Source organism: Chionomys nivalis, chromosome 1, assembly GCF_950005125.1.
Source record: "Chionomys nivalis chromosome 1, mChiNiv1.1, whole genome shotgun sequence".
NCBI classification, from domain to species: domain Eukaryota; kingdom Metazoa; phylum Chordata; class Mammalia; order Rodentia; family Cricetidae; genus Chionomys; species Chionomys nivalis.
In genome coordinates this window covers 141,929,381-141,942,816 of record NC_080086.1, presented here as the reverse complement: position 1 = coordinate 141,942,816, position 13,436 = coordinate 141,929,381, and the positions used below count along the sequence as shown (strand labels likewise).

Genomic DNA, 13,436 nt, shown 5'->3' with positions numbered 1-13,436 from the left:
ACTTGACCGTGAAGAATTTGCGCTCTGCCTTCAGACTAGACCTGATTCATTCTACAAACACCACTGTTAGTGACTGTTAGCGATTCATCATTTGAGTGGCCTTAGGATAGAGTAAATAATAGCTAAGGACGTCTCTTTTTAAAGAAAAAAAGGGCATTAGTGTTTAAGAATTATATAGCTTAAAGTTCCTAGTTCTACACGGTTGCCCTGATTTCAGACGTAGCCCATTGTAGAGGACTGAGAAGAAACTGGGAATCTCCAAAAGAAGATCTCTAGATTAAACCAAAAGTAAACAGGGCATTAAGTAAGGTGTGCAGTTCAGGTAAATAACCAATTAAGTTATCTATTATTTACTGAGCCTGTCAACCTTACATTAAAGGAAAAGAAAATGCCCAAACTTGAGCTTCAGAGCACATTTCTGTGACATCTGGGTTGTATCTTTGTCAACATTTTCACTTAACCTTTGATTAACACTCTTCTTGGCTAAAAAATCTTGACAACAGTGCAATTTCACACTATCTTGTGCATAGGCATTCCCCTTAAGGAGCTTGTGAAAATGCAGATTTTTTTTTTTTGATCCAAAAGGTCTGGAATTGAATTTTTAAGAAAATCCTAGGTGAAGTCAATGCCAGCGGACCAAAGAGGCCCTGCGCTTTGAATAGCGTCTCACACTGGAGTGCATCCGGAAACGCACTACAGACTCGCCTCATCCGGGTCTTAGTCCGAATCATTCTACACTGATCATCTTGATATTAAAAGCTGGACCCTGGAGACTAGAGCCCAGGGGTGAACCGCTACTACCCACGTCTGCAACCGCGCCTCGCCCTCCCGAGAACCCCACGGCGCCGCAGCCAAAACCCCGGCGTGGATTTGGGAGCGTGCGCGCGACGCAGTGAGCATGCGCGAGCGCGTCGGGGCGGGCGCTGTGGGCTAGGTGGCCGCGGTAAGGCGCCCGCGACCGTCGCTCCAGGGGCCGCGCCTCCCTCGCCTCGCTCCGCCGGCCGCTCCGCCTAGTCCACGCCGACCGCGCCTGGCGCAGGCGCAGACCCCCGACCAGAAGCGGGTGCTTCTCGGCTGTCGCGGTGACCCCGCCCCCGGGCCCGGAATGTGAGGCCGGTCCGGTGTCCCCGCGGCGGGCCGGGGCGGCGAGGGGCCCGCGGGCGCCATGGAGGGCGTGCTGTACAAGTGGACCAACTACCTGAGCGGTGAGTGCCGGCCTCCTTGCGCGCGCTGCGCCAGGCGGCGCCCTCCGCCGGCTCGCGACTGGGACCGGGATTGGGGTGCCACCGGCAACCCTGGCCCGCCGCGGGGACACCCCAATCTCGTGAATGGGGCGGGAGGCGGCTTCGCCTGGGCCCTAGGCCAGTTGCTGGGTACCGAGCGAGTGCCAGCAGCCGCCGGTATTCTAGAGTCTCCACGCAGACACTCTCCCTACGCACCTTCAGGGTCATCCCCCTGCTGACCGAGGTAGCGGAACTCTAGCTCCGCAGTCCGAAACCACGAAGTGTGAGCTGGCGTTCGGCTTTTCTCTCCGAGTATTTCTTTTGTTTCAGACTCTGTCATAAAATGAATGCAGGTATTAGCAACCGTGTCCTTGCCTTAAAATAGCACCCTGCCCCCTTCTAGCTGTTGGAAGCACTTTCCTCAACTATCTAGAAGTTAGAACTGTTCCTCAGCCGTGAAGATGGTTCTCAGTGAGCATTGTTTTCATCCGAGCAGCCACTATTTAATAAATTGTTTGCTCTATGAACTGTACTGGGTGCGTTTTTAAAGTTAAACTTTTTATTATGGAAAAATGGGTTAACATTGAACGTGTCAGTGAGAATGCAGGAACCAGAAATCTACCCAGCTAGAGTTGGAGTTTCCCCACGCTTTGATGGGACAGTTCTGTTGTAAGGACGGCCATGGCTGCGAGGAGTTGGCCCAGTACCTTTGAGGAGGTCACGGCACTGCACGGGCGGAAGTACACCTGTTGGCGTGTAGAAATCTCTCTCTCTCTCTCTCTCTCTCTCTCTCTCTCTCTCTCTCTCTCTCTCTCTCTCTCTCTCTCTCTCACTAGTGCAGTAATTAGCACTGAGTTATTTGCCCTTTAATCACTGTCGGAGGGAGTGATGGGAGGTGTTGCCCATAAAAAGACCTGGCTTTTACTTCACAGATCTTCAGAGCCCTCTGCAGAGAGATTAGGTTAGGTGTAGATTACTCAAAGCTGAGCTTCAGTTTGTTGAATTCTGAGAGCCTATTAGCATGCTGTTTATCTGCAGAGAGGAGGCCAGGCCATTCATTCACCTTTTGAGGTTGTCCTAAACTCTGAGAGGTAGGTATGCATTTTAATCATCAATCCTTGAGTCAACTTCACCCCCCACCAACAAACTCACACCTCACTTTCTTCTCCAGCCCCAACTTAATCCCCTTCTTCCTTTCCCTCCCCTTTAAGTATGGGAAGTTTTGATAGTAACTCCCCCCTCTTCTGTATCTTTCTTTGTGCCAACATTTTTCTAGAAGAGTGTTTGGGAATCTTGGTTCTGGGCTGCCCATGTCATCCGTTTTGATGTTGAGTCTACTCTTTTCTTCCCTGAGTAAGAGCTCTTAGAACTGTTGAGTGGTTCCTGAATGAAGCCTGAGAATGGGCACTGGAGTCATTGCTGCTTGTTCCGTTGGCTTGCATGCCCCTTGCCCTCCATTAAAGGCCCTCACCCCTGAGAACTGTGGCTCAGCACACTGTCTTCCATTAGGGGATGAACTTACTTTGGAAGAGAATGGCACTGGCTTAGGGAGGTCCTAAGGGTCCCCGTTTCCTCTGGTCTCCTTTGCTGTTGGTCTCCCACCGTTGTCAGAGTGCTGTGCATGATGAGCTTTGGTGGAGGCATTACTACCTTCTTTCTTCTGAAGCTTTTGTTTTTAAAATATTTTATTAGTTCTTTGAGAATGGCACACAATGTATTTTGTTGATGTTCACCCTGCTTCCCCTTCTCTAATTCCTGCCATATCCCCCCTTTCTACCCTCACTCCCCCACACAAAGTAAGGTTCTCCTCTCCCTTCTCCTTCAGCTAGTGTTGCCCAAATACTCTCCAGAGGGGGCCTGCCAGGGATCATACCATTAAGGAAAGCTGACTCTCCCTCTCATAGCGTCTATGGAATGCCAGTAGTTCCTCAGTTGGTGCTGGGATTTTGTCTAGCTTGAGCTTGCATAAGTCTTGTGGGTGTTGTCACAATCACTGAGTGCATATGAGCAACTGCCATGTTGTGCCCGGAAAACATTTGTTTCCTTGTTGTTATCTACATCCTTGGATTTTACAATCTTTTCACCTACTCTTCCACTAAGATCCCTGAGCCTTAGGAGTAGGGTGTGATATGTTTTGTGCCATTTAGGATTGAGCACTCCAGGCTCTTAATTCTCTATCCATTGACCAGTTGAGGGTCTCTGTGTTAATTGCTATCCACAATGATGAGAAACTTCTCTGGTTAGTATTAAGCAATGTACTGATCTATGGACGCAGAAATAGGCCATTAAAAGTTGGTTTAATGCTGTGTCCATTTATCAGAATAACATATACTAGATTGTCCTTGTCCTCTTGGGCCTGTCACCTGTCCAACCACAAATGAGTTCCATTTCACAGAGCAGGCTTTAGAATCAATCAGAAGACGTTTAGTTATGTCTCTAATGTTCATGCCACTGTTGCACCTGGGCTTATCTTGTCCTTGTCAAGCCCATCACTACTGTAGCTCCAAGAGATCACAGCTAAGTGAGACTGAAGATTGCATTTTTCCCCTACTAGAGTGCACAGCACCTTCTAGCACTAGGAAAGCTAGCCAGTAGGCTGAGGACCAGTTTGATCACTGTGTTCTGTGACTCAAATATGTGGTGTATGAAGCTTATTTTAAAAACTTTTTTGCTTATAGTTTACATATAGTTATTTAAAAATGTATAACCTGGGGGCTGGAGAGATGGCTCAGTGATTAAGAGCATTGGTTGCTCTTCCAAAGGTCCTGAGTTCAATTCCCAACAACCACATGGTGGCTCACAACCATCTGTAATGAGGTCTGGTGCCCTCTTCTGGCCTGCAGGCATATACACAGACAGAATATTGTACCTGAGGTTTCTTGTGACATTTTCTCCAAAACAAGCTCATAACTTATCCGTTTTATGTAGCTTGGGTATTTCTGCTTGTGAAAAGATTAAGAGATACTAGGTGTCTGGTGCAGGGTGTGGTAATGAACACCTTTAATTCCAGCACCCAGGAGGCAGACAGCTGAATCTTTGTGAATTCCAAGGCCAGCTTGGTCTACATAGTGTGTTCCAGGACAGCCAGAGCTACAAAGTGAAACCCTTTCTTAAACGAACAAACAAAAAGGAGGTGTCAAATTTGAGTGGAGAAACTTTAGCATATCCATTCACCCATTGAATGAATGTATTAATTTCTCTTTTGTGATACCAGGGATCAACCCAGGTCTGATGTTGCTGAGTACATGTTCTTACCCTCTGTGACCCCCTGATGATGAGTTCATTTGCCCACTGCTTGTTCATAGGCACTATGCTAGAACAGGGAAAGTAATGTTCAACAGGCAGACAGCTCTCCTGCTTCGCTGTGCCTGTGGTCTGGCCAGTAAGAAAGATTGGGTTAGTTAGAAGCAGGTTCCAAATGTGTGTGGTGGGATTGGTACACCTAGGAGGTGGTCTGGTGGTTGGGGAAAACTGCTTTAGTAAGTTGAGCCGGAAGGTAAGTCAACCTAACTAGGCACGTGGGCTGAGACAGCTGTGCGTGGAAGACATCGTGGAAGAATTTGTAACACAGGAGATGCATGGGGGCTTCAGACAAGATAGGGGCCAGGAGTCTGTGGAGAGAAGAAAATCCATCTGACTGAAGCAACAGATGTGCTAGGGTATTGGGAAGCCTTACCATGGCCCATGTAAGCCGTGTGACCTGGTGTGCTGTGGTGTGTTTATGTGCACACACAAGTGTGCGTATATGTGAAATTTAAATGAGTTGCTCTACTTGCATCATACTATGTTTTCCAGCTACAGTCTGGGGTCATAGCTCACTGGAAAAGCTTGCCTATCATGCATAAAAGAGCCAAGTATTTTGTTTTTGCCAGGTAGACTAGTGACACATGCCTGTAATCCTAGCACTCAGGATCCTGAGACATGGTACCAGCCTAGGCTGCATAGTAAGACCTTCTCTCTCTACTGTATCTACTGCACTTACTGTGTTTTGACAAGCAGTGAGGGTTTTTTTGTTTTTGGTTTTTGGTTTTTGTTTTTGGTTTTTCAAGACAGGGTTTTTCTGTAGCTTTAGAGCCTGTCCTGGAACTAGCTCTTATAGACCAGTCTGGTCTCGAACTCACAGAGATCCATCTGCCTCTGCCTCCGCCTCCCAAGTGCTGAGATTAAAGGCGTGCACCTCCACTGTCCAGCACAGTGAGGTTATTTTATAGGCATCTTTTACTGAAAGTTAGAAGCATCAGATCCTGAGAAAAACATTTAAATTTCTAGCATGAATCTGACTCAAGGAGGCAGGAACAGAAGAGAAGGCCTCTTTCACTCAGTGACCAGTCTTACTTAGTCAATGCTCTTTAAAGTACAGAATATTAGATGCTAAGGGACTTGTTGAAATTTATTTTCAGATCTCAGAAAATTAAATTTTGGAGATTGATTGATTGATTTTTTTTCAAACAGGGTTTTTCTATATAGCCCTGGCTGTCCTGGAACTTACTCTGTAGGCCAAGTTGGCCTCGAACTCCTTTTGAGTGCTGGGATTAAAGGAGTGTTCCACCACTGCCCAGCTAATTTGGAATATTTTAAATGAATCAATAATGTGTTGTGATATGCATGGTATATGACTGCTAGGCACTGTTTTCTCACTATTCATATCTTTTAAAACCTAAAATGGCCGGGCGATGGTGGCGCACACCTTTAATACCAGCACTCGGGAGGCAGAGGCAGGCAGATCTCTGTGAGTTCGAGACCAGTCTGGTCTACAAGAGCTAGTTCCAGGACAGGCTCCAAAACCACAGAGAAACCCTGTTGAAGGAGCTGCGGGCTGCGTTCCTGCCACCCAGCTCCCGGCCTGGCTAGCTTATGCTCCGAAATAACAGCACACAAGCTGTATTCTTTTAAACACTGCTTGGCCCATTAGCTCTAGCCCTTACTGGCTAATTCTCATATCCCGATCAACCCATCTCTAATAATCTGTGTAGCACCAGTCTTACCGGGAAAGATTCAGCATGTCTGACCTGGCGGCTTGCTTCATAGCGTCTGGCTCTGAGAGGAGCTGCCCTGCATCTGAGCTCACTTCCTCTTCCTCCCAGCATTCTGTTCTGTTTACTCCGCCTATCTAAATTCTGCCCTATCAGATGGACCAAGGCAGTTTCTTTATTAGCCATTGACCTTCCTCCATCAAAACCCTGTCTCGAAAAAACCAAAAAAAAAAAAAAAAAAAAAAAAACCTAAAATGTAGTCAGTGTCTTCCATGCAGAGCTGTTGGCTAGGGTCAATGAGAGCTGGACTTGGACAGCATCTCCATCACTGCCAGTGCCAGTCACTTGGCCCATTTTGAACTTTAATCTCTTCCTCCCTCATAAAAAGAGTGTGATTTACTAGTTAAATTCTAAGACTGTATAAAAAACACATCACTTACAATGTGTTACCTGCTGTTCTGAACAGTTTGCATTTGAACCTAACACTAACTTTGAGAAGCCTTTATCATTTCCACTTTTGAGATGAAGGCATTGAATCACAGCAATAGATTGGGCTTAAGGTCATGCAGTTAATAAATGGCTCCAGAGTCATCGCTCTATTACATAATACTGTCAAAGGTCCCTCCTGCTTGATCATTATATAATACTAGCTGATTCATAATGTACCTATATTTGAAGCATGTTTGACCTAGAATGCAGGACGATGGAGGGGAGGAGCTGGGGAGGAGTTGAGGAGTGAGGGAAGGTTTGAGTATGGATACTTGGAATCCTCGGCATTTGTTTAATCATAGAAAGATTCAAGCTCTGCTTTCTGCTTTGCTGATTCTCCTGCCCACTTAGCAGACAGGAGGGCTGTCACCTCAAGCTATAACCAGCTGCAAGTTTCTTCAGCAGGTGAGGCACAAATATTTTGGCACTGCTCTCCAGAAATAACAAAAGCTTGCATCATGCTGCCAGGTGGCTGCCAGTGAGGAGACACTGTGATGCTTCCCGCAGGTGGAAGAAGGGACTCTTGCCCTGTACCTTTATGTTGTACAATTGCCAAGAGGACATCTAGAACATGGTGACCCAGAGTAGGAGTCACGGTCTCATAGCTACTTATTCATGTTCTCTGTTGTTGTAATTGTAACGTTCTTATTGAAATAATAATTCAGATACAATAAAATCCACCCATTTACAGCATAAAAGTCAGCAACTTGTGTGTACACACATACGGTGCAGCCATTACTACCCTCAGTTTTAAAGCATTTCACGGCCCTACCTCCTCCTGCCTTAGCAACCTCCATTGCATTTGTATAGGTTTGCCTAGTCTAGCTATTTTTTGTGTCATTTACTTTCCTATCATTGACAGAATACCTAACAGAAACTACTTAAAGAAAGAAGGACTTGCTGGGCGGTGGTGGCGCACACCTTTAATCCCAGCACTCAGGAGGCAGAGGCAGGCGGATCTCTGTGAGTTCGAGACCAGCCTGGGCTACAAGAGCTAGTTCCAGGACAGGCTCCAAAACCACAGAGAAACCTTGTCTCGAAAAAAAAAAAAAAAAAAAGAAGGACTTACTCTGGCTAACAGCTTAAGGAACACAGTCCACCATGCATGGAAAAGCATAGCAGTGTGAGCTTGCCCTGGCTGTGGCATCAAGAGCATACGGCATCTGGTCATGTTGCTAGGCAGTCTGGAAACAGAAGCTTGGATCAAAAGTGGAGCTGGCCCATAATCCTCAAGTCTCACCTCTGCCAGCTGGGTCCCATCCAGAAGGTTCCACAATTTCCCAGAACAGTTTGAACAGCTGGATTCTCATTGCTTAAACAAATCGCATGATTTTAGCTTTTTTGGGTTTTTTTAAATTGTTGTTTATCAATGTCATGGCATATTTTAATTCATTTCTTACCACTCAATAATACTTCACTACATACTCTGTTTTGCATACCTGTTCTTCAATAGGTGGACAGTGGAATTTCTAGATATAAGGGCTATTATGAATAATATAATGAATACTTGTGTGCAAGTTTTTTTGTATACATATTTCTAGAAGTAGATTTGTTGGGTTGTACAATAATTTTTTTTAACAATTTTGAAAGTACCTGATTGTTTTTCAGTCTTCACACCACATTACATTCTCACTAGCAATCAGGGTTCAGTTTCTTTACATCCTAGCTGATAGTTGTTACTTGATTTCATGTTATAGCTAACCCTACTGACACGAATGGATTTATGCTTCCCTAACTATAGCTCTTGAGCATCTTTTTAGTTGCTTATAAGCCATTTAGAAATGTCCGTTTACATTTTGCTCACTTGCTAATTGGGTTTCTTTCTCCTTATGGAGTTGTAATAGTTCTTTAGAGTGGATGTCAAATTCTTTTTTTTTAATAAAAGATTTATTTAATTATGTATACAGTGTTCTTCATGCATGTATCCCTACAAGTCAGAAGAGGTCACCACCAGATCTTATTACAGATGGTTGTGAGCTACCATGTTGTTGCTGAGAATTGAACTCAGGTCCTCTGGAAGAATAGCCAGTGCTCTTAACCTCTAAGCCATCTCTCTAGCCTGGATGTCAATTTATTATCAAATATATGGATTTAAATATTTATTCTCTGGATTGGCTTTTTCATTTTCTCAAGGGTGTCATTGATAGTACAAAAGTTTTAAATTTTCATATAGTCTAATTTATCAGGAATTTTCATTTGTATACTTCTAATAGCATAACTGTTGACACCAAACTGTTGCCTAACTCCAGGCCATGAAGATAAAAGTTGTAATTTTTTTTTGATAGTTTTTGTTCTTCATTTAGATCTCTGGTTTATTTTGAATTCACTTTCATATCTGATGTGAGGTGCAGTGCAACTTCATTCTTTCACACGTAGATATCTAATGATTAACGTTTACACAAAATTTTAGATTCAGTGTCTGAGTGTGTTGTTCAGTTCTTGCTACAGTGGGTGAAATCCATGTGGTCATTAACTCCATAAAGAGAATGACTTGTAATGTTGGAGGTTCTGGCCTGTGATCTATTGGGCCTGTGGTGAGGTGGCACATCGTGGTGCAAGTGTGTGGAAGATCAGACCACTTACTTCACGGCCAGGAAGCAGAGCAAGGAAGTTGCTAAGGTTCTGATTCCCTAAAGAACATTCCTGTGTCCTAGAGATGTCTACTAGACCAGACCTCTGTAGTCCGGCTCTTCCCTCCAGACAACAAAACAAGCATAGCAGGATAGCTGGTGGATTATGGTGGTGACCACCCAGTCAAAAGTGCCACATTCTTGTTTGCTGTGTCCTGTTGTTGGGTATATTAGGAATGATCTGGAGTCTTAGGTCTGTGAACTGAAGAAGAGTGGGGATTGTTTTTCAGATAGTATTCTTGGTGTTTAATCCTTACCACATCCTGTTACCATCACTTTGGTTTTGCTTAGATTGAGCAAAAGTCAGCCAAGTCCCATTAAAACCAGATTTAAGACAGATGACAAAGCCAGCTGTGCACAAGACAGATGTATCAGATAAGTCAGATGCATCTAAATACCGCAATGCCGGGATGTTTTCTGGATCCTGTGTCAGGCTTGTGGAGTGTGTAGCAGCACCTGATAAGATCAAGAAACGCAAATATAGAGAGAATACTGCTTCAGAGAGCTAACTGTTCTCAGTATTCTAACAGGAAACTGAGTATTTGTTTGAAATGCACTCCATTTCCTTCAGCTAGAAATGTTCTAAGACAAGAAGCTGTCCTTATTTTTAAAAATCAGAGAAATGATTTCACAAATTTTCTTTCAACACTAGTACCTGCTTTTCATTTATTCTCATGAGAAACCCTTATTGAGCTTGAGTTTCTCATCCATCAGACCCTTCGAGTGCTAGGACCCGTGTCTGGAGCAGGACGGAGTCTTTGTCCTTAAGAAAGTGTAGTCTGATGGGGGACATACAAGTTTTTATGTGCTGCCCCAGGGCTGTGACTTCATGAGTCTTGGAGGACCACACTGTATATAGCTGTCTCTAGAGGAGGAACACACTGTACATGGCTGTCTCTAGCGGAGGATCACAATGTATATAGCTATCTCTAGTGGAGGATCACACTGTATATAGCTTCTCTAGCGGAGGATCACACTGTATATAGCTGTCTCTAGCTGAGGATCACACTGTATATGGCTATCTCTAGCGGAGGATCACACTGTACATGGCTGTCTCTAGCGGAGGATCACACTGTAGATAGCTTTCTCTAGCGGAGGATCACACTGTATATAGCTGTCTGTAGCGGAGGATCACACTGTATATAGCTTTCTCTAGCGGAGGATCACACTGTATATAGCTGTCTCTAGCGGAGGATCACACTGTACATGACTGTCTCTAGCGGAGGATCACACTGTACATGGCCGTCTCTAGCGGAGGATCACACTGTACATGGCTGTCTCTAGCAGAAGATCACACTGTATATGGCTATCTCTAGAGGAGTTTAGGTGCCACCTTTCACTCTAGTGTCTTTACTAAGATTTTGACGCAATGTTAGATTACCTCTAATCTGCTGAACTCTTAGTGTTTGGGGCCATCTGGCTTGGCATTGCAGGCCAGAAAATAGGAAGGAAAAAAAACAAAGAGGAAAGTATAAAATTAGCTAAAAGAAAGGCATATTTTTGTCAAAGAAATGTTAAGAACCCCCTTTTAGCAATGATGAAGGAAAAGCTTCTTGTAAGAGGTAAGATGGAAGGGGGTAGTAGAATTGGTGTGGATACAGGGAAAGGTAAGGAGCAAAATTTGCTTACCAAGGACAAAGCAAGACCAAGAATACTTTCTTTTCAGAAGAGGAAATGATGGAGCAGTGTGAGGAGAGAATCAGATCATTAGACCAAGCTGGGAAGTGTGGAGTTTGTATGGTAGACATCACTTAGGACCTCAGAGCAGGAAGAAAGAGCGGGTAAAAACACTCTTCAAGGAAGATTGACCTGGCTGGGCATGACAGGAAAGAGTGCAGTGGAGGTAGGGAGAAGGGGAGAAGGGCAATATTCCCGTGTCACTGATGAGTAAACCAAGGTTCACACGATAAATAACTTAGAGACAGTGAGCCCGTCCTGCATTACCATCCTGTCTGTTACCTCACGCTCTGTGTCCCATTGTGGCACAGTGGGATGCTGAAAACACATGTAGAAATATCAGGAGTGGAGGGGCTCAGTGACTGGCCTAGAGGATGAGGCAGAATTGGCTTTCTGGCTTCCAGCTTGGATGGTGATGCCAGATCTGTTCAGAAAGACACCCAGTAAGAGGGAAGATGATGTGCTCAACTTGGAAGGAAACTTCAAAACCATTTAGTTCGCCGCAGTTAATTGCAAAGAAGACTCAGACCAACTGAGTGGCATGCATCTATGACTCTGCTGTATATCAGGAGTCTTGGCTTGCACCAAAATATCTGGTGCTACATGCAGAAATCATGTTATACATGATAAATATTGTGCCGTCTGTTTGCCTAGTGTACACAAGAGAGGTAACAGAGCAGACCATACAGGAGGGTCCAAAGAGTTTTGAATAATGGTGATTATACTCAGCGCCTCACTGCCTGCATCCCCACTCTCTACAAGCCTGTCACATGTTGAGGTCTGGGATCTTTTCTGTAGACTCTAAGCTTGACAATTTTAACTCCTAAAAACATAGTCTGAGCATTAATTAATATTAGCTAAGGAGCCTGTAGTTTGACTAATCACAGCTTCCCTGTTATGATAAGGGGTGTTTCTTCCTTCTCTTCCTCCTCCTCAGTTACTGACTGGCCTGGTAGAGGAGCCCAAGGCTTTGCTCGCCACCTTCTGTGTGGGGCCCTGCTAGAGATGTTAAGGTGAAGGTGGGCTCTGAGGAGATCTGGCCTGAGTGCCAGGCTAGATGTTACAAGCTAGCAAAATGGTTGTGGAGGCCGGGGTTACCTGAGGTCAGTACATGCTTTACTTCCATTTAAAATGATTCATTCTTAATACATTTATATAGCACAAACAATATATGCTTGTCTTGCCCACTGTTCTATTGCTGTGAAGAGGCATTATGACCAAGGAAAGTCTTAGGAAACAAAGCATTTTATTGGGGGCTGCTTACAGTTTCAGAGGCATGCATGACCTTAGAGCAGTAGCTGAGAGCTACATTCTAATCTGTAGGTGGCAGACAGAGAGAAACACTGGACTTGGTGTGAGCTTTTTAAAACCTCTGATCCCACCCTTCCAACACACTGCCTCTAACAAGGCCACACCTCTTAATCCTTCTCAAATAGTTCCACTCACCGATGGATAAGCATTCAAATATATCAGTCTGTGGGGGCCATTCTTATTCAGATCATTCTAACACTGTATTATAACATGGGTTAAAAACATAAAAATTATAGTTTTATGATACAAGATGAATTTTGGCTTACTACAGAAAATTTGTCAGTTCTTTAAGAATTTTTAATTTCAATTTCTTTTCTTAACATTAGTCATTTAGCCTTACATGATCTGGGGAAAAGTTGAATTTTCTGTTGCGCTATATGAGGGCAAGATTTACACATTTTAAAACTTGCAGCAAAAAAAAAAAAAAAAAACTTGCAGCAAAGTTGGGCAGTGGTGGCACACGCCTTTAATCGTAGCACTCAGGAGGCAGAGACAAGCGGATCTCTGTGAGTTCGAGGCCAGCCTGGGTCTACAAAAGCTAGTTCTAGGACAGGCTTCAAACCTACAGAGAAACCCTGTCTTGAAAAACAAAACAAAACCAAACAAAAAACGTTGCAGCAACTTAGGGAACATTCAGAGTTCACAGAAGTTTTATGGGAAAAGCTAAAGCTGCAGTTAGTAAAGGGCTTAGGAGGTTAGTAAAAAGGCTCAGGAGGTTAGTTAAGGGCTCAGGAGGTTAGTAAAAGGGCTAAGGAGGTTAGTAAAAGGGCTAAGGAGGTTAAGTAAAAGGGCTCAGGAGGTTAGTAAAAGGGCTCAGGAGGTTAGTAAAAGGGCTTAGGAGGTTAGTTAAGGGGCTCAGGAGGTTAGTAAAAGGGCTTAGGAGGTTAGTAAAAGGGCTCAGGAGGTTAGTAAAAGGGCTTAGGAGGTTAGTAAAAGGGCTTAGGAGGTTAGTTAAGGGGCTCAGGAGGTTAGTAAAAGGGCTTAGGAGGTTAGTAAAAGGGCTCAGGAGGTTAGTAAAAGGGCTTAGGAGGTTAGTAAAAGGGCTTAGGAGGTTAGTAAAAGGGCTTAGGAGGTTAGTTAAGGGGCTCAGGAGGTTAGTAAAAGGGCTTAGGAGGTTAGTAAAAGGGCTCAGG

The 13,436-nt window shown here is 44.4% G+C and overlaps 1 protein-coding gene across 2 annotated transcripts in view; it reads left to right on the top strand.

Moving 5' to 3' along the window:
* Nucleotides 1–964: 964 nt before the first annotated feature.
* The window catches only part of Plekha8 (pleckstrin homology domain containing A8), a 61,830-nt gene continuing 49,358 nt past the window's right edge, over nucleotides 965–13,436 (top strand). For both annotated transcript variants that reach the window (XR_009057038.1, XM_057768848.1), the window contains exon 1: nucleotides 965–1,205. Coding sequence is in view for 1 of the 2 variants with exons in the window: in XM_057768848.1 (XP_057624831.1) it covers nucleotides 1,166–1,205 (40 nt within the window). In the remaining variant the exon portion in view is untranslated. The remainder of the gene's footprint in view (nucleotides 1,206–13,436) is intronic.